Source organism: Danio rerio, chromosome 23 (assembly GCF_049306965.1).
Source record: "Danio rerio strain Tuebingen ecotype United States chromosome 23, GRCz12tu, whole genome shotgun sequence".
NCBI lineage: Eukaryota > Metazoa > Chordata > Actinopteri > Cypriniformes > Danionidae > Danio > Danio rerio.
In genome coordinates this window covers 46,702,501-46,724,241 of record NC_133198.1, presented here as the reverse complement: position 1 = coordinate 46,724,241, position 21,741 = coordinate 46,702,501, and the positions used below count along the sequence as shown (strand labels likewise).

The 21,741-nt window shown below is 34.6% G+C and overlaps 1 protein-coding gene and 1 long non-coding RNA gene across 10 annotated transcripts in view; one reads left to right on the top strand and one right to left on the bottom strand.

The window, feature by feature from the left end:
* LOC137489153 (uncharacterized) overlaps nucleotides 1-21,741 on the top strand; it is a 46,206-nt gene that overhangs the window by 8,832 nt on the left and 15,633 nt on the right. For 2 of the 9 annotated variants that reach the window (XR_012398805.1, XR_012398807.1), the window contains exons 4-7: nucleotides 2,967-3,029; nucleotides 15,657-15,720; nucleotides 16,539-16,676; nucleotides 17,971-18,089. The exons of 1 other annotated variant lie outside the window; for it this stretch is intronic. This is a non-coding gene — a long non-coding RNA (uncharacterized lncRNA). Of the gene's footprint in view, nucleotides 1-2,966; nucleotides 3,030-10,712; nucleotides 10,935-15,656; nucleotides 15,721-16,496; nucleotides 16,677-17,970; nucleotides 18,090-21,741 lie in introns of all 9 variants that reach the window. 6 more of the 9 variants (XR_012398803.1, XR_012398804.1, XR_012398808.1 and 3 more) reach the window with 4 other exon arrangements.
* tgm2a (transglutaminase 2, C polypeptide A) overlaps nucleotides 8,499-21,741 on the bottom strand; it is a 16,751-nt gene continuing 3,508 nt past the window's right edge. Inside the window, 10 exon segments of the mRNA NM_001004647.2 lie at nucleotides 8,499-8,658; nucleotides 10,765-10,901; nucleotides 11,326-11,486; nucleotides 13,453-13,728; nucleotides 15,533-15,775; nucleotides 16,558-16,661; nucleotides 17,141-17,270; nucleotides 17,986-18,163; nucleotides 18,994-19,122; nucleotides 19,773-19,891. Coding sequence (NP_001004647.1) covers nucleotides 8,511-8,658; nucleotides 10,765-10,901; nucleotides 11,326-11,486; nucleotides 13,453-13,728; nucleotides 15,533-15,775; nucleotides 16,558-16,661; nucleotides 17,141-17,270; nucleotides 17,986-18,163; nucleotides 18,994-19,122; nucleotides 19,773-19,891 — 1,625 coding nt within the window. The 3' untranslated portion in view covers nucleotides 8,499-8,510.

Genomic DNA, 21,741 nt, shown 5'->3' with positions numbered 1-21,741 from the left:
TGATGCTGCGCCGACGCCACGTGACTGTCACATGTGGCATCAAAGTACAGAGACAGCGCTCCGAGATCAGACGGCAAACTCAGACCATGCAGCTTCTGAAGAGCGACTGCAGGAGCTTTGATGACGACACCGATATTACACGATTGGCCGAGTTCACCACATGACAACAAACACGTGTATTTCGGGTTTATAATTGGACAAATTCCGATTCAAAAGTTTCAAAACAAACAATTCACTTTTCACACCCTCTCTATCCTGTACACATCTTGCTTATTAAAAGACTACAAATATTTTACTGCAGTATCATCTTTTGTTAAATAATCTGGTTATAAAGGTTAGCTTGTTTGCACAGGTTTATTTTTAACTTTTTTATACAGACTATTTACTGCATTCATCTCCATGAACGATTTAAATGATATATTTTAGTGTATATTTTAGTGAATAACCTAAATATGAACTCAAATAAGTCTTACAGACTTGAAATAAGAAAATCATCATCATTGATCCTGCCACGTTAAAGCTCTCTTAACAAATTAAAGTAAAGAACTATTTTATTAAATAATTATAAAATGGCTTTATTATTATAATATAAATATATATTTTATTTTCTGTCTAGCAGTTTAAAGGCTACCTGCTCTTTCTGGGAAACTTCTACATAGCTCACTTATTTTACCTTTTGTTCTTTTCAACACAATCTTTTTGGATTAAAATGATTTTTTGAAAATTCATTCATCATCCAAAATAATCTCATTTATTAAGACCTAATCAAAACACCTTGTTTTGCTTTTTACATGGGAAATTTTTATATCTATAAATGTACATATATGTAAACCCTTTTTAGCAGATTCAAACAAGAAGTATTAGCCTAAAGGTTGATGTTTAACTCCTAGAATTTATGCTTATTGCTTTGTATTTAATAGACCTGTTCGTTTTTATGTTTATATTAACCTCTCTTTTCCTCTTATTTCTCTCATGCATTTGTTATATATTTTATTCATAATTCTCTCTTATTGTTTAAAAAGGAACTATAGTTTGTAGAGATTGTATTCTGTTTTATTTGTAAATGTTTTGTTGTTATAAATAAAAATAACAAAAAAAATATGATGACGCCATGTGATCGGTCATCATGACTGCAGCAACTTTGAGTCCCGAAGTGTCCCGCTGACCGTCTTGACGGCTCCGTTTTCAACTCCGTCCCGCCTGCGCTCGGCTAATCACGTTGATCACCGGCTGCAGCTGAGCTTCATGTCGAACGCACCTATTAATTAACACGAGCAAAACCATATTTAATCATTACGCGACTTTTAACCTAATTTATCGCGTCGCAAGTTAGTTTATTTGCTGAGCTACTCCACGATGTTTTACTTTAAACGCATTTATTTTATGTATTCGTAGTCATACTTCCGTACGTAATATAGTCATTTGACAGTACATGTCAGTCAAATTTATTGTGGCATGCTTATGTATGGGAGGGGTTACACTTATCTGTTGTACTGTATATTATTGCATCCTGGCAGTTCCTTTGTTCCCTACAATATGGACTTCTCTATGTTTTTAATTCATTCATTTATTTTATTATTTAACTTATTTTCATTTTAAGGTATTTTAAATAATATTCTTTAAAAAGTTATAATAAAATGCATGTTGAAAACTCATAACATATTTGCATGTAAGATAACAGGTGTCATTTGCCTAATGATTTTTAAATATTAAAGCAAAGAGACTTATAAGATTAATGTGCTTATAACGTGCTTATACTGACACCTACTGGCACATGTCACAAGATCACTGACACTGGCATGTGTCACTGACATTACTGGCATGTGTCTAAAAAGAGCCACTTGACAATAATGATGATCAGGGTTACACATAGGCTGTTAATATATTTGGGCCCAGGGGCCCACAAGTTATGTGTTAAAAGTGCGTTGCATACATAGTACCCCCACCCCTACTCACCTCAGGGGCAAGGAAAAAAAGTTCAGGCTCAGGAATTTTTTCCACTATCAGCCCTGTAAATATATACGCTCATATTTGCTATAACTTTGCATGAGCAGATCAAGTTCAGCCGTAGAAAGAAATGGTGATCTGCTTTTTTAAGATGTTGCCATGGTCACTCGTAATATCTGCGCTCCATTTATAATGCCTTTTTATAGTCACAGTGTGCGCGCTTAACTCTGAGTTGGTCTACTCAAAGCTGATTGACCTTACTCAGATCAGCTATTCTGAAACAGAAAACTCAGAGTTTTTAATCTCTTGGTAAATCAACTCAGAGTTCAAGTTTAAACTCTGAGTTGTTTGAACCTCCTTACTGAAACATGCCTCAGGTGGGTGGCTGCGCCTGAGTTAACGTTGACTTTGTAGTAGGGGATTTTATTCACCTTAAATAAAGCGATTCTCTTCAATGTAGTTAATACAGACTCGTTCATAAATTAGTTGTGGCAAAATTTATCTATTTATTTATCTAGTTAACGTTAGCTTGTTGCTAACGCTAAAGCCGTTTCCCATGCATTGTTTCATTTGTGACGACTTAACATAATGTTAACTTAACATTACCAACCACAATTAGCATATTGTTTAGTTGTTTATTTGCTAATTGAGCACTGCTACACTGAGCACACTAACTCCACTGTATTTTTTGTAAAATCAGTTTCTATTCTGTTATAAGTGACTCAATTACTTTGAAATTAAAATGTTAACCTTTTTTTAAATTCTTTGTTTTTATTGTTGTGATTATTCTTATGATAGTTTTGCTTTCTTTATGTAAAGTACTTTGAATTGCAATTGTGTATAAAATGTGCTACAGTATAAATAAACCTGCCTGGCAATGTCATGCATTGGATAAAATGACAGAGAAAATGGATGTGAGATCATTTTTCAGTGCAGCTAAACACCAAGTACAAAAAATTTACATATTAAGCAATTTGGTTTTTAGAATGAAAATACTAATGTCACAATATCAATCACAGGCAAAGGAGAAAGAAATGATTGAGGAACAGGCAGGGCAGGGTCAGTCAGATGTGCAGTGTCAGGTAAGGGTGTTGTGCTTTATTGAAGGGATAATGACAGTTCTTTTGTGGGGAGAACAATTTTTTAATGTTTTCGGAGTTGTGGCTGTTTAGCAGATTTCACATTCTCACTGATTTACAATATGATCGGTCATTTTAACGTTTTTAAAGTTCGTTATTATGAGTATGAAAATGTCTTTTCCTGCATTTATTCTGCTTCAGGAGTAAAAAACACAACAAACAATGTAATAAATAGTTTTGAAGAAAAATTTGCTGTCATTGAACCTGAGAAAAACTTTGAGAATAATCATAATGACTTAGTCTCCTTGCTATAATACTAATGATGATAAAACCATTTTTAACTGCGGGGACATATCTTTAATTTTTAAAATTTTATTTTGAAGACATACTGCTTATTTTCCACTTTTATTATGAAAAACACTGAAAATAATTTATTTTGTTTCCAAAAGTGCAGTTATTTATTTTCACTTATTGATAAGAAAACAGTGACTATCCATTTTAAGCAATGTGTGCTTTAATTTCAGTTGTTCATCATTGATGTTCAGTAAATAACCATAGATAGTGTACGATTCCTTCAGTTATTTTTAAATCAAGCAATGGACCCTTCATTTAAAAATATCTTACTTGTAATATGTAAGCATATTTACTGTACAAAAATTGAACTATGAAGGCAAAAGTGTTGACCAGTGTTGTCAAAACAATACACACTGATACTGGAATATTTAAAATGATATGTAAACCTTTACATCTCTCATAAAGTTAAAATAGATAATCTCCCTCAGAGTTATTAGAGATTTAAATGACAAGGAAATATCAAAAACAGTCAAAAACATTGACTTATGTACTTTACTGTGGTGCTTAACGTTTGTGTAATGCAATATTGAAAATTCAGTCATTCATACGTTTCATATATAAATCAGTCAATACAAATGCACATATGCCTATGTCCATGGTAATTTCTGATCCATTAAATAATATTAATTATTGGTAATATTAGTATTACACATTATTTTAATCAGAAAATAAGATAAGATTAGAGAAGATTGACAATATTCCTCATTCTGATATTCTAGCCTTGTTTATATTTTTAACAAATCAGAAATTGTATACTTGTTATTTTTGTCCTTGTGATATAGAAAATGGTATTGAATATCAATATTTTTCAAGAATGTCGTACCAAATTCCAGTATTATGACAACATTAATATGTGCATACCTGTGTATCTTTTTACAATTGTAGTTAAATGTATGTAAATGGCCATTTTTGCAATATTTCAAAATATATGTTGCACATATGACATGTTATATATGTGAAACCCAAATATAAGATTGTATGTCAAAAAAGCAATTTACATCTATTTCCATGTATCAGATATCTGTTCGGGAATGTCAGCATAAGCATATCACTAGTGCAAATAATCAAATGAAGTATTGTTGACGGTCTAATCTGACAGCAGAAAGATGTAAAGCGTGAAGAAAAGGATAAAAGTACATAAATCGAAAATTCAGATGTTAATGGACTGAACAATTTGGTTTTATTTTGCATAAGCATCACAATGCAAAGCTAATGTGCCTTATAAACACTCAGACTGTGGTGGTCTGTAATTCTGATAACATGAAACGCTATTTCACAATATATGATGTATGCTAACACAAAATGTATATGTTATAGCGCAGGGGTTTCCAAACTTTTCAGCCTGCGACCCCCAAAATGACAATGCCAGTGACTTGCGACCCCCAATATCCTGGTTATGAACACAGAAACCTTGCATGCAATGTCACACACACAAACACACACCAATACACCCAGGGATATTCTTTGTTTAATGTCAGTGCGGTAAATGGATTAGAAACTTTAACCTGGTGTTATAAAATCAATCTGCTGCATCTGACGCTATTGCTGTGTCTTTAATGTAATGTAATTACCACTGGGGGCGCAATCCAATAGAGCTAGTAACTATAAGCTACTATAGTAATTATAAACGACTATATTTTTTCTCTTCTGTAGGTTATGGATAAAATATGGTCATTCCTATATGATTTAATAATAATACATAGATTTTTTTAAATCACCAGGCGACCCCCCCCCCTTCATTGTCCCGCGACCCCTCGAGGGGTCCCAACCCCCACTTTGAGAACCCCTGTTATAGCAACATTACTTTGTCAGGGGTGTCAAACTCAATTCCTGGAGGGCCGTAGTCCTGCACAGTTTAGTTCCCTCCCTGCTCCAACACACCTATCTGTAGGTTTCAAACAAGACTCAATTAGTTTGATCAGGTGTGTTTAATTAGGGTTGGAACTAAACTGTGCAGAGCTGCGGCCCTTTTGGAACCGAGTTTGACACCTGTGCTTTATGTAAATACAGTTGTTTTTCTTTCCTCTCATAAATCACTACAACTATGTGCATTTTGACCAAAAGACCTCTAGCTATATTTATACTGTATAGTAAAGGTATACACAAAGTAACAGCAGGCTCGCTTTATTCAATACCTGCGTCCCAAATCGCATACATGCGCTCTTTTCTATGCCATTTTGTAGTATAAATAGTGTAAGTAGTGCGTTCGCACTGAAAACTCTAAAAATAATAAGTGAACTTTAAATACCCGGATGATGCACTCATTTAACCAGTAAAATTAAGTGTGGAATGATGGACACTTCAACGACCTCAGCTTTGCTCACGTTGCGGAAGGGGCGTAGCATTCGGGTGCACATGTTAAATAACTTTATTCATTTTAGATGTTGAAGCAAAATTCTCTTACGAGATTGATTCATAGCGCCTCCCGATCGTGAATGCGGTTATACTCAGGGCAGGTATTATTTGATAAGTTATTTCACTAATTTGGCAACCGTCAAACGTCATCAGGGAAACGGTTTGAATTTCCGCTTGGTACAAAAACAATAGTGCTCCATTTGGGACTACACTTGTCATAAGCTGCGTCCCAAATCGCATACTTATCCACCCAAAGACTAAGAAAGAGATCCTGTATTTCATGGGTTTGAGCTTCAGGAAAGTCACGGGATGGAAAACCGCTACATGACGCTCCATACAGATGCAGCTTTGAAACGGAGAACGACCGACCAGTAGCACAGTTCCAGGGAAGTACATACCAAATAGGCAATAGGTACAGTTAAATAAAATAGTACTGTATGATAAACACATAGGTGATGCAGAAGAAGACTGCAGAAAAAGCTGCATTGAAGAAGATTTCATTGGACTGTCCTTGAATCATCTCCTTCATGCTCAATCAAACCACGTAAACGTAAAACCAAGAAACATGTTGATGCTGAGAGCAACGGCGATAAAATATAAAATAAGTGGGTACATTGCTGCACGAGCTGGAGTTCACAGAGAGAACTGATGGTAAGCACATTGAAGAATTTGTTAGATCCTAAGTCACCATTTTTCAGATCTTCAGGTATTAGGATGTTTGGAAAAGGTAATTTAATTTGTATTAAGTTCTTGACAATCCCCAAGTCATCCAAAGCAATATTAGCAGATGCAAGCTTCACTTCAGCCGCTTCAGGTTTCAGATCTAGATTTATGGCTTATCGGAGAGTAATACTCCATGAGCAGTTTTGCATTGATGCAGTATTCAAATAGTGTATTTCTAACATGAGATATGTACATCTGGCATGTAAATCACACTGGCTGTCTATTCCAACCACACTTCTGTTTGTGAGGTTAAATTGTTCTCTGTGTTCACAGTAGAAATGATTAATTCACTGTTCAGTCATGATAGTGTAGACGTGTAGAAGTTGAAATGAAAGTGGCATTTGAGACTGACTCTGCTTTGTTTTGGTGCTGAATATGAGAATGTACCAGCACTAAAACTTCATGCAATTATTTAGTTTAATAAAAAACCTGTTTATTTCTCTAGCCCTTTTACAGTATAGATTGTGTCAAAGCAGCTTAACATAGAAGTTCTAGTAAAGTGAAACCGTGTCAGGCCAGTTTTCAGAGTTGAAGTTCAGTTTAGTGTGGTTTAATTTTCACTGCTGAAAGTCTAAACACTGAAGAGCAAATCCATCGATGCGTAGCTCCACAAGTCCCAAACCAAGCAGCTATTGATGACAGTGTTGAGGAACAAACTTTACTAAATGACGAAAGTGAAGGAAAAAAAGCCTCAAAAGAAACCAGGCTCAGTTGAGTCGACCGTTTCTCCTCTGGCCAAATTTTTTGTGCAGAGCTGCAGCGAAGGCTGGTGAAGGCTGGACTTTTATCATGGAGTACTGCAGGTTTGAGTAAGTCAATGGCGGGTGTTCAAGCTGGCCCAGGATCAGTGCAGATACTCCTCTGTCACTGTGGTCTTTCAGGAATCAGTCTAGAGACTTTGTATCGTTGACAATATACCAATAAAAATTCTCCCCATAATGAGAATAGGTATTTTTTTGTCAATAATAATAAAACCTAAAATCTGTGCAGTGAATACAATTACTACAGTGAAAGAGCTTTGTGAAATATAAAATACTTTCACTCTAAATTTAAAATAACTTATTAAATCAGACATAGTTTCATATTACAGAATGTGGAAGAAATCATACCATTTTATCACATTACAGTCAATTAGCATTGGATCATAAATATACTTATATTCCTTTAGAAATGTTCAGGATGGCCTGAAAAACTTGAATAAAACACTACATTGCAACTATTGTTTATTTTCTTTGATGTTTGATCATTTTCCCCTTTATGTCTTATTTTATCCTCCGTTAAATGTATAATTGTGTGGGGTGTAGATGCCTGTAGGGTTAGTATAAATGAAACTGATATTACAATATTATATTATATTATGGTTGCTAAACATTTATTTATTTAAAAAAACAAAATTATTTTCTCTAAAGATACATGACGCGTGTGTCTGAAAGATTTGTAACAAATGTCTGAGCTTGACACTGATTCCTGAAAGACCCCAGTGAAAGACGAGTCTCCACATTGATCCAGTGGGCCAGCCTGAACACCTGCCAGTGACCTATTCACACCTGCAGCTTCTTTATGATGGACATCCAGCGTTCTCCCGCCTCCGGCGCCTAGACTGCAGCTCTGCAAAAGAAGTATGGCCAGAGGAGAAATGGTCATGCCCAACTGAGCCTGGTTTCTCAAGGTTTTTTCCTTCACTTTCGTCAATTGGTGAAGTTTGTTCCTCGCCACTGTTGCCACTGGCTTGCTTTGTTTGGGACTTGTGGAGACTTGTGGGACTTGCTCCACAGTGAACTGAACTAAACTAAACTTCATCTCTGAAAACTGAAGTACACTGTTTACATTTACTAGAACTTCTATGTGAAGCTGCTCTGACACAACATACATTGTAAAAATGCTGTAGAAATAAAGATGAATTGAGTTTTATCTTTTAGTGGATACATATGAATTATAGTCATTTATGTCATAATCACAATATATACCAATAAATTGATTTATAGTTTTAAGTCCATATCACCAATCCCTATATGCAATAAAACTTCACAGGCAAAAGTAAAAATAGCTCATTTATTCATAGATAACCAGATTCTCATAGGTCTCAATGTTGTGTAGTTTATCGCTGGCAAAATCGATGATTAATTTTCTTTGTCCCGGCAGCTTAGGTGCAAACTCCACTTTAGCAGTGGCAAATTCTTTAGGACCGATTGTTCCAACCCTGTAGGTGAAAAAAGGCAACAGTTAATGCCCTGCAACTTTAACAACTCTTTAATTGTTTATTTTGTATAAGAAAAAATAGATAGAAACTTCACCATCGTCTAAAATCACAGGAAAAAAAGTCAAATCCAAAATCAAAATCTTTCTATTCGGAACTCAAAATGTTTCTGTAAGATTTGTAACAAATGTTTGTAACTCTTTCGTTTTTAAGAGTTCACACTTAGATATTGCTTGATATTAATAGCAGGTTTGGCATGCTGTCTTGGGAGAGAACCCTGAGCTCAGAGATCGTTGAGCCCATAGCTCCCGCCTTGGATACGAGATCAGGTAGTTTTTGAGAGCTCCCCCTGGATAAGGAGGAAAAGGGGGAGATGGGGTTGATGGGGGGGGATTCTTAAAAAACGAAGATAACGGAGAAAGGAAAGACGGGCTATTTATTATGAGTTTGGAATAATCTGATTGGATTATAAATGATTATGGATGAGACCAGCTGTGATCAATCAGATCACCTTCTCCTTTCAAAATTAGTTTGTGAAATTTCACTTAACATAGAGTTAACATGAACAAGCCAAACTCAGTCTTCATGTAGTTTTAATGTTTATTTAGTTTAACTGTATTATAAACATCTGAAAAATGTCAAATGAACTGTAAATTTCACACATGAGGGACTTCTCTAACCAACCCTAGCAAAGGTGCCAACATTATTTTTGACATGAATGTTTTATTGCATGCACAGATTTTGCATTTTGCAGGTAAAGATGATTGTCTGAATGATGGATTCAGGGTTGAGGTCTACCACTATGGTTAAGTAGCACTATATATATATATCAGATCATGTACACTAATTGCAAGTTACTCATTCATAAATTGTTAAAAAAAAAACAATAATGTAACTCTTTAGATAACTGCTTTGTAAAAATGCCTATTTTATTATATGTATAAAATTAAATTGCAAACTACTATTTCTACAAAAAAAATCAGCTCGTAGGTTGAATTATTATTTTTTAGGGTTCCCACACTTTTTAAAAGTACTTTAATTTCAGACATGGATTCGAGGCCTGTAAAGTACTTAAAAACTTACATGGGTCCTTGAAAATGCTTGAATTAAATTTAAAATGAGTTAATTTACTAATCTTAAATATAAATCCTGTACAAGAACTATGACAAATAAAGCAAATAAAGAAACATTTCAGAAACCACATTTGAATATTACTAGTATTGAATTAAAAAAATTATTAAAGTTTTTTTTATTTTATTTTATTCATTTTAATTTCAAATGTCATTTCAAAACATCATTAATTGCACATTTTAATGTAAATATTAACTGGGTGTCCGCTGGGTCTTAAAGTCTTAATGTCCTAAATTTCAAAAACTATACTTTGTGCCTTAAAGTCTTACATTGACTGAAATATTGTGTTGTAGGTCTTAAATCACCTTAAACAGATCTTAATTTTGCTTTGTCCAGGTAAAGCTACTCAGTTGGACCAGCATCTATCCAATCACCATCAATACATCTCAATAAAACCTTATACTTTTTTTATATTTAGGTTTTTTTTATTGCCAATGGCTAAAATTAACAGCTGTTATACATTTTTACTGCAAATTTCCTGTTAATACTCCCTAATCAGAGATAGAAAACTAAAAATGATGACATGATTCCACATAATACAGGGTCATTAGAAAAAAAAAAGTTTAACCCTGTATAACTCAATTTTATTAATAATGGTCTTAAAAGGGTCTTCAAAAGTCTTAAATTTGACTTGATGAAACCTGCAGAAACCCTGATTGAGTGCAAGTAAAATTTAAAGTACAATAAGGATTTTCATGGTGCTAAACATGTCTGGGTGCTTGATTTAAAATTAAAGTCATTGAAAGTCCTTGAATCTGCTGTTCATAAAAAAATGAGAACCCTGTTTTTAGTATCTTGTCACACTGGTGTGTTGTTCATGCTTGTATGTTTTAATAATCATTCATTACCACTGAAGACGTGCTACATCAGTCTTGTGAACTGATCGTGTGATGAGTTGAAATGATACCAGGTATGTCCGGTGGCAGATATTGGGAATGTAGTTTCACACCCAGGATCCTTACTGATCAGATGACTTACTCATGAGTGATGGGTTTGCCATCAGTCAGGTTGGCTCCATGTATAGTGAACACACAGTTCTCCAGAGGCTCCGGCAGTGGATTCTGCAGCGCTAAATCTGCCACCAGATTCCGGCCCACTTTTGGCACACCCAGGATCTGTTGGAGACCAACACGCACTTCATTAGAGCTGTGAGTCCTGCATAGCTTCATTCAGATTATTAATATGCTGTTAGTTTGTTAACTCTCTTGAGCAATCAGCTGGCGCACTGACTAGTCAACAGTGAATTACAGTCAATAAAAAATTTGTTCATTTAAAAAATGTTAAGTTGTATGTTTTGTTTACTCCACAAGCAAAGCATTGAAGTAACTTAATGTAATTGACACATTTTCACAAACTTTAGTAATTTTTCAACTTAATTTAGGCAACCAAAGAGCAAATGTGTGGTTTTTATGAGGAAAAAAAAAACAATTGATGAATTTTTCTTAATACTATACATGTTTGTTATTTTGATTTTGTCAAGCCAGCATACTGAAATATAAAGTGTATAATTTAGTATGATAATCATAGGTTGAGATTTACATTGACAATTATTTCAGGGGCGTCCAGTACGATGGTCTTCTTTGCTCGGTAGAATTCCCGTGTCTCTGCATCGATGAGTAAACCCACCAGTTTGATCATCCTGTCCTGAGTTATGGCTTTACTGTATTCTGCATACTCTAACCGAAGAGTAACTTTGCCACCTGAAACACAAATACAATGACACAGTTAGCTTTTAGCGTCTTGCTGTGGCCATGATGAAAAAATGTATGCATTGTGATTCACTTTTAGCTAGTTTTTAACAGCAGATGGTGCTCTAGGATAGTTTTTAACAGCAGATGATGAACAAGGCTAGTTTTTAACAGCAGACATCGCTTTAGGTCAGGGATTACCAAACTTGTTTCTGGAGGTCTGGTGTCCTGCAGATTTTTTGCTCCAACCATAATAAAACAAACCTGAACAAGCTAATCAAGGACTTACTAGGTATACTTGAAACACCCAGGCAGGGTGGCCCATTAAAAAGCATTGGATGCAGCTCAGATTGCACTGCTCCAGGTCTGCAGCCAGACCCCTCTTCTAAACCCTGCAGGGCACCAGACCTCCAGGAACGAGATGGTGCTCTAAGCTAATGTTTAACAGCAGTCTGTGCTCTAGGCTGGTTTTTTTAGACTGTGTTCTAGGCTAGTTTTTAAAAGCAGATGACGGTCTAGGCTAGACAGTGTTCTAGGCTAGTTTTTAACATTGGATGGAGCTCTATGCTAGTAGTTAACAGCAGATGGTGCTTTAGGTTAGTTTGTAACTGCAGATGGTGCTTTAGGTTAGTTTGTAACTACAGATGGTGCTTTCGACAAATGTTTAACAGCAGATGGCACTCTAGTCTAGTTTTTAAAAGCAGATGACGGTCTAGGCTAGTTTTAAAACTGCAGACAGTGTTCTAGGCTAGTTTTTAACAGTGGATGGAGTTCTAGGCTAGTGTTTAACAGCAGATGGCACTCTAGGCTAGTGTTTAACAGCAGATGGCACTCTAGGCTAGTGTTTAACAGCAGATGGCACTCTAGGCTAGTGTTTAACAGCAGATGGTGCTCTAGGCTAGTGTTTAACAGCAGATGGCGCTCTAGGCTAGTGTTTAACAACAGATGGCGCTCTAGGCTAGTGTTTAACAGCAGATGGTGCTCTAAGCAGCCGATGGCACTCTAGCCTAGTTTTTAAAAGCAGATGACGGTCAAGGCTAGACAGTGTTCTAGGCTAGTTTTTATCATTGGATGGAGCTCTATGCTAGTATTTAACAGCAGATGGCGCTCTAGGTTAGTTTGTAACTGCAGATGGTGCTTTAGGTTAGTTTGTAACTGCAGATGGTGCTTTCGACAAATGTTTAACAGCAGATGGCACTCTAGTCTAGTTTTTAAAAGCAGATGACGGTCTAGGCTAGTTTTGAAACTGCAGACAGTGTTCTAGGCTAGTTTTTAACAGTGGATGGAGTTCTAGGCTAGTGTTTAACAGCAGATGGCACTCTAGGCTAGTGTTTAACAGCAGATGGGACTCTAGGCTAGTGTTTAACAACAGATGGCACTTTAGGCTAGTGTTTAACAGCAGATGGCGCTCTAGGCTAGTGTTTAACAGCAGATGGTGCTCTAGGCAGCCGATGGCACTCTAGCCTAGTTTTTAAAAGCAGATGACGGTCTAGGCTAGACAGTGTTCTAGGCTAGTTTTTAACAGCGGATAGAGCTCTATGCTAGTATGTAACAGCAGATGGCGCTCTAGGCTAGTGTTTAACAGCAGATGGCGCTCTAGGCTAGTGTTTAACAGCAGATGGCACTCTAGGCTAGTGTTGAACAGCAGATGGAGCTCTATGCTAGTATTTAACTGCAGATGGCACTCTAGGCTAGTGTTTAACAGCAGATGGCGCTCTAGGCTAGTGTTTAACAGCAGATGGCACTCTAGGCTAGTGTTGAACAGCAGATGGAGCTCTATGCTAGTATTTAACTGCAGATGGCACTCTAGGCTAGTGTTTAACAGTAGATAGTGCTCTAGGCAAATCTTTAATGGCACATAGTGCACTAGGCTAGTTTTTAACTGACTTCGCTCTAGGCTAGTTTTTAACAGCAGATGGCACTCTAGGCTAGTCTTTAACAGCTCTGTTGTTGAAACTACTAGTTAAACATGTCTTACCTTCAGAAGAAGCTAAGCTAATCTCCGTAAACTCTCCCAGTCCGCAGGTCTCTCCAAGTGTGCCATTGTAGGACACTGCTTGTGCGTAAAACATCACCCGGCAGGACTTTGTGGTCATCGTGTTGTTTTTGATCTCAGCGTAGACGTCAAAGTCAGAGCCGATCTGCATATCTGGGGTCACTCTGATCTTGATGTGTAAACCAGGTTCCTCTCCTGCTTGTGCCAGTTTGTTGTGATGATTTGCTTTCTCAAAAACTTTTCTCTCTTCCTCAGAACCTGAATAGATTACAGTGTTTATTATGACAGAGCCGTATGTTTATTTGTGGTGGGTTCACAACAAATATAAAGGACTGCATCACTAGCTCTCGTTTACTCATGGGATGTTTTACGCCTCACCCAAATTTTCTGCATAGTTAATTTTTTTTACTTTAGCAATTTATGACAAATGTGTCATGTATTGTTCACGAATCGAAATTCCCAGAGAAAATGCGCCTGTATTAGGGCATTGGCAATCTAGATACTGTATCTAGATACTGAAATGAACAATTGGTGAAAACTCATTATTTTTTTTTTTACAGACTAGATAAGAGTCTGTTAGGCTTTCTGCCCTTGCTTATACTATACTTACTTGTATATTAGACCAAGATTTTTTTTTAAATAGTTGATTATTTTACTTGACAATATTCTGATTTACCACTTGGATTTAATTCTATTCAATTTTGGTTCACTAAGATTTGATTCCACTTCATTTACTTGTATTTTAGTTAAAGTGTCAGTCTTTGCATCGAAAATACATTCTCTGCTGTCGTAAGGTTTTGTATTTTCACATTTTAAAAATGCACTCACCCAGTTCAAGCGCACAAGTTAAGAAATAAGTGGCCACTAAGGCTGCACGATATAAAAAAAAAGAACATCTAACATTGCAATATTTTTTTTATTCTGCAATATATTTCGAAATGAATACAATTTCACTAGATGACTTGAATAAATATTTAGAAAGAATTGATAATGTTTGATTGGGATGATTCTTTATAGGAGTGCATTAAATATAATAAAAGACATGCAAGCAGAGATAAATTCAAAATAAGAAAAATATACAAATTAAATAAACAGCTTCTTATTGTTTTCCAACAAGTCTTAACTGTATTCAGGTATACAGTTATTCAATGATCAAATGTAAAATAATACTGCATAGACTTCATTTAATAAACAATTTAATTAAATGAATCATTATTGATTTGTCAGAGTTACAAATGGTACAATTACTTATGCCTGAATGCTTTTAAAATCCTTATTCAGTCACATACCTCATAAACACATGCAAATGAGAAATTATTATAATACAAATTAAACATTGCGATGTTACTTGCAAATGACCACATTGCGATTTGATTTTGATGCTGAAACGATATATTGTGCAGTCCTAGTGGCCACATTAATGATGTGGTGTGGCCTATAATAATCAAAGGTAATTAGTTTAAGATTTCATAAGTGTCAGTTTTCACTATAATAGATGGACCAGTTACAGTTCTCAACAATACCCTAAAATAGAGGTGTTAAATCCTATTCCTGGAGATCTATCTTCTGCAGAGTTCAGCTGCAACTTTGATCACCCGGGTCTTTAATTACTAAGTCCCCCTTCAGATCCTGCTTAGTTGGTTTAGTTGCATTTGATGAAGGTTTGATTTTCAGGAACAGGGTTGAGCACCCCTTGTCTAGAATTAAAGACATCTGCTTATGCACCCATCAAAGATATTGTACTGATTGGTTTGTTCCCACATGAACTACAAGTCTATGCCTTCCAGCACTTAGAGTAAAAAAAAGTTTGGCTCCTGACAATACACTGGGGACTTATGAAGTGAAATGTATTCATTAATTTATCTTTTATCCATTGCTTTTGACAAAATCCAACTGTTTTGCTTCATAAGACCTCAATATAACAACATATACCACATCTACTGCTCAATGATGCAGTGTTAAATTATGGAGCCCTTTTTGGGGTATTGAGCTTGCATCCATCTGCTCATCATCCTGAATCCCGAAGCATGATTGATTACAGTTACCCAGAATGCCTTCTTACCCTCTGGATACTTGTAGTTGTGAGTAATGTCCTCTCTCTCATCTCGACCCACTGCTTTGGTGCTGATGGATTTCCCAATCTCCGTCGTGGATCCGCCCATCTTGAACACTCGTCCGTCTCTCAGTTTGATGTACTCCACCACGTCAGCGTTCACCTCCGCATACACGAACGGGACGTCGAATTTGAAGGTGAGCTCGCCCTCTTTAATAGCTCTCACAGAGGCTGGTCCACAACAGAATACGCCTGACAGGAGGAAAACAAATGGCAGGTGTTTATATTGCAATTATCAGGGGGGCATCGAAAATGTAGTATGTGTGCCAAAACCCAAAATTAATTTAAAAAATCTACATACAAAAAAATGCTTTGAAGTAATTATTTATTATTTTATTAAAAGATAGTAAGTAATTTTTAAGACTTTTAAATTTAATCCCATGCCCTCAATTATACTAATTTTAAAAATCACAAGCCAATAAAATAATCCCATTTAATATCTTATTGACCGTGAATCAAGGAGTGTCAGCATTGCCATGACCGCACTGTAAAGCTATTGCAAGCAGCAGGAACAAGTGTACTACATAGAAATTAAATTTCTTGCCGGCTCATTATTAAGTGGACTTTGCTTTTTAGATGATCATGTGCATTTTATAGATAGACAAGTATACGTGTAGATGAGCATAATTTATGCAAAGCAGAATATTGAGATATTTTGAACTTTGAATGTATCAGCTTGCAAGTTAAAATTGCGCTCTGCTGGTGTTCGCCATTGAAATGAATGGGTTTCATAGCACAGCGCTTTCCACATACCATTGGAAAGTTGCTTTTAATATCAGATGGAGGGGGATTAAAACCAGCACACTGAACACTGCAATGTGGCACAACAGTCATTTTTCAGTTTATATTTTTGCCTGTTTTTCTCTTTTGTAAAAACAAGAATTTGATTTATTTATTTATTTTTTTTTGTCAGATAATATTTGGTGCATCCCTTCCGATTATCCACTTCTTTCAGACATTGATTATTAATTTACCATCACTTCTGTGCTGTGGTGTTGGGTCGCTCGCTTGCCAACCCTCATACCCCAGTGCCAGATCTGGTCGGGTCATCCAGTTCTCCACCCATACATGGTAGTTCCTGAGGATGGACAAGGTACAGTACATTCTCATATTTGCATCAGACTCTGAATTATTACTCTTAAAAAATAATTCCAAACTGAGGTTTTGATTTAAAGGTTGAATTTTTTTGGATTGAAGAAGTTCTTTCTTCTAAAAATTTTTTTTCCACAAAAACAGCTAAAGTACACAAATCTAAAGGACACAAATGTGAAATCAACATACAATTTACAATATTTTAATAATTTTTACACTTTCACTGACAGATTTCTTAACCAATATCTATCAAAATTTATTCATGTTCAGGTTTTAACCCTATTAATTGAAATAAATATTTATTAAAAGGGCTAAATTTAACTACATTAAAATTTACACTATGCTACTGCTGCCCATAACATATGCCGTCTGCATGAACACAGCCATAATTATCACAAAAGTAATGTTAATGTGATGTAGATACGGATGCTGCACAAGGGTTAATTTTGGCATCAGTATATTTACCAAATGGAGTCGTCAGCAATGTTCTGATCAAATTCATTGTAGAAGCGCTCCATTATTAGGTCGCCATTACTGTCACGCGCTGATCCAAAGTTGGTGATGACTCTGCAGGGTATTCCTAGAGCTCTGGACACTGAGATTTAAACACAAAACTGAGGTCTGGATCTGTCCTACCTAAGATGAGGAAACTGTTGGGCTTGAATAATTAGGATATTTATAAGGAACATGCATTTCAAAATAGATTTCCAAAATAAAAAAGGAGGTTATAAACCAAGAATTATTATTATTAAACCACTGAAATCTCAAATTTGCATTGATTGATCTAAAATAAAAAATAAAAAACTGTAAATTGAATTAAAAGTAAACCAAAAATTAAAGGATTTTGAAGTACTAAAATCTAAATGAAGATGGATAATCTAAGAGTAAAATAAAAAAAAACTATTATATTGCATAATTAATTTGCAGTCGTTTTAAAAATGCAATATATATATATATATATATATATATATATATATATATACATATATATTTTTTTTTAAATTCTTTTATTTATTTTCTTTTCTATAAAAACTTGTATCATTTTAAAGCCACAAATCAGCAAGCTTTAATTTTAGTGCATTGCTGGACAATTAAGCATTTGTGTAAATAAAGTCATACTTTCAGTTCTGAATGAAATATGTAATTTTTTTTCTGAAAGCAGACTGTAAACACATCCATCTCTGAACCACAAACTTCATAAACCTCAAAGATTTTCTTACTGCTCAAAAACACAATATAATGATACATTGTAGTTGTCTGAATGCTAATTAATTGACATGTACTAATTATTGCAGCGATGGATGAATGACCTGTGCAGGCGACAGCAGCAAACACCCAGCACTGTCCGTAACGCACCGCCCTGCAGCCCTCATTACTCCACTGACGGAGGATCGAGCAGCTGTCCTTCCACACGGTGGGCTTTACTCCGTCTTCATAATCATCTGACCAGTTGCCCACCACGACTCCTTTATCACCCAGACTGTTGATCTGGACCGTGTGGGAAAACAGACATTAAAGGACACCTATTATGCAAAAATCATATTTAAGCACAGTTGTGTGGCTGCAGTGTGCGAATATAACCCACCTCTAATGGTGAAAATGAATTAATTCAATTTTTTTAATCTCATGTGATAAAAACAGTCAAAAGCGCTTTGATTAACAGTCTCCCTTTTGTATTTGACATCTGAGGGGAAAGCCCCGCCTATTAGTGACCATCTCTCCCTCATTAACATAAACAGCCCTGAGTAAGAAGCAGCCGTCCGCCATAGTCAGAGTTCTGACCTACTGAAGAGAATGTCAGCGACTAAGAAGATTATAAATGTGGAGTTTTAGATGCATCAGAGATATACATTTTGTAAAAAGGAGCAAAATAGGTCGCATTTAGACATCTTTCACACTTTCTTTAGTGCATGTACAAATTTTGCTATTTATTTATAGAAATTCATGGAAATTTTTTTTTTTATTTATATATATATATATATATATATATATATATATATATATATATATATAATTTATTTATTTATTTATTTATTTATTTTTATTTATTTAATTTAATTGTATTTTTCCATGAATTTCCAAGAAGAAATTGCAATGTGTATATATATATATATATATATATACACACACACATACACGCACATACACATATAAAATATTTCATTAGTTTTGCTTGTAGATTGAATTAAATAAATTTTAAAGAAACACTTTTTTTTTTTTTTACATAAGTGAATGGTATATTGGCTGGTGATGCAGTTAAACCCTATTGTAGTTAATATAGTGACTTCAGTAATATTTTAGGGACTGATTTGACTGACCATTGCACTAAGGACTCGAGTCACATACACAGCATTCTTCCTCTCGGAACAATCCAGAGCTGCATCACTGATGTAATTCGGGCTTTCATCCAAAATCTGAAGGCAGATGTCCAGTATTCCCTGCTCAAACTGCAGAACAGAAAACATCGAAGCCTACTGTAAATTCTTTTAGGACAGTTGAATCAGGGTTATTATTGTTAAATTTAAAACTAAAAGAAAATTAAATGGAAATTACCAAGTTTTAATTAAAATTAATGTCAGCTGAAAAGAAAATATTCTATTATATGTTATTAAATGTTCTATAGATATTATATGTTATTTTAGTTAATTGCTGATGGAATCATTTATATATTTAGTTTGATGAACTTAAAGTGAATAAAAATGAATTAAACTTTAAGAAACACTAAAGCCATTTAAAATAGCTAAAACGGAAATAAAAAAACTGTAGCAATTAAAGAAACGGTATTTAAAAACGATAGAAATAATAGAATATAGAAAATGTATTTCAAAATTTAAATATATTTTAAAGCAAACTAAATTTTAAATAAAATTTAAAAATAATAACAATAAAAAAAAAAAAAAAATATATATATATATATATATATATATATATATATATATATATATATATATATATATATCATTAGTACCGACTAATACTAGTTTGAATGTTTCTTATAGGTAATTTCAAAATACTTTAAAGTCTGTAAAGTCCTTGAAGTTTTAAAGTAAAGCATGCATCTGTGATTGAGTTCTAAAGATGTTTTGAGATGCAGCACCTGTCCAAATGTCCATGGTAGAACTGTGATTCTTTTGGGTGTACCGCGGTAAATCAGGCCGTCCTGAGAGAGAACGTATTCCTCTCTCTCAGCTTCATTCGCCAGATACACAGAGTCCACTGAAACATGCAACACACAACAGGATTCTTGAGATAAATACTTTACTAGAGGATCTGTACTTGTACATAAAGGCTGAGTTCATCTACAGATGGAAATTCTGTCATTGTTCACCCTCATATTGTTCAACTTTATAAACACAAGTTACAAATAATAATCATCAACAGTTGAAGACAAAATTATTAGCCTTCTTGTGACTATATTTTAAATATTTCTTTTAATGGAGATTTTTCAACATATTTCTAATTGTAATAGTTTCTAATGACAATTTTCGTTGTCTTTGCCGTGATGACAGTATAATAATATTTTACTAGTAAATTTTCAAGATACTAGTTTTCAGCTTAAAGTGCAGTTTAAAGACTTAACTAGGTCAATTAGTTGTACTAAGTTAGGTTAAGTAGGCAAGTCATTGGACAACAGTGTTTTGTTTTGTAGCCAATCAAAAAAGTAGTAATTCAAAGGACTAATAATATTGACTATAGCAGTCCTTCTTTCTTTTCTTCCTTCCAACCCTTCTTCCTACTTTTCATTCATTCATTCATATTTTCATTGCTTCCTTTCTTCATTTTTTCCATCATTTATTTTATCATTTATTTTCCTTCTTTTCTTTCTTTATTTTCCTTTGCCTTTTATATTTTCCTTCCTTTGTTCCTTCCTTGTTTCTTCCTTTCTATCTTTCCTTCCTTCCTTCCTTCCTTCCTTCCTTCCTTCCTTCATATTTTCCTTTGCTTTACTTCCTTCACATTTTCCTTTGCTTTACTTCCTTCCTTGCTTTGTTTAGATTCATTCATTCATTCATTCATATTTTTATTGCTTCCTTTCTATTGCTTTTTCCCTTCTTTGTTTATTTTTCTTCTTTCTATATTTTCTTTTGCTTTCCCTCATATCTTCCTTCCTTTGTTCCTTTCTTTGTTTCCATCCATCCATCCATCCATCCATCCATCCATCCATCCATCCATCCATCCATCCATCCATCCATCCATCCATCCATCCATCCATCCATCCATCCATCCCTAACTTCCTTCATTCATTTTCTTTCTTTCTTTCTTTCTTTCTTTCTTTCTTTCTTTCTTTCTTTCTGTCTTTCTGTCTTTCTTTCTTTTTCTTTCTTTCTTTCTTTCTTTCTTTCTTTCTTTCTTTCTTTCTTTCTTTCTTTCTTTCTTTCTTTCTTTCTTTCTTTCTTTTTCTTTCTTTCTTTCTTTCTTTCTTTCTTTCTTTCTGTCTTTCTTTCTTTTTCTTTCTTTCTTTCTTTCTTTCTTTCTTTCTTTCTTTCTTTCTTTCTTTCTTTCTTTCTTTCTTTCTTTCTTTTTTCTTTTCTTTCTTTCTTTCTTTCTTTCTTTCTTTCTTTCTTTCTTTTTCTTTCTTTCTTTCTTTCTTTCATTTATATTTTTCTTTGATTTTTCCTTCTTTTGTTTCTGCCTTTCATTTATTCATATTTTCTTTTGCCTTAATTTTTTCCCTTTGTTTTCATTCATTCATTTCTATTTTCTTTTGCCCTCCTTCATATTTTTCTACTTTCTTCTTTCCACCCAAACTAAAAGAAATAAGACTTTCTTTAGTAAAAGCACAATCAGAAATGCTTTGATAAATATCTAGCTTTTTTCAAACATCACATGGGAAATGTTTAAAGAATTCCCCATTCACAGGAGGGTTAATAATTCTGCCTACAACTGCAAACTTAGTCACAATTTGTAATTTGTTTGGACGTGTTAAAACATCACGCAGATGCTCATTTGGCTCATGTTTGCATTTTCTTCACAAGATATAGGATTAGTCATAAATGCAAACATCCTGTTCTAACCTTTCAGATGCAGATATTTCCTGTGGAGACTGCAAAGAACTGAGCCAAAGT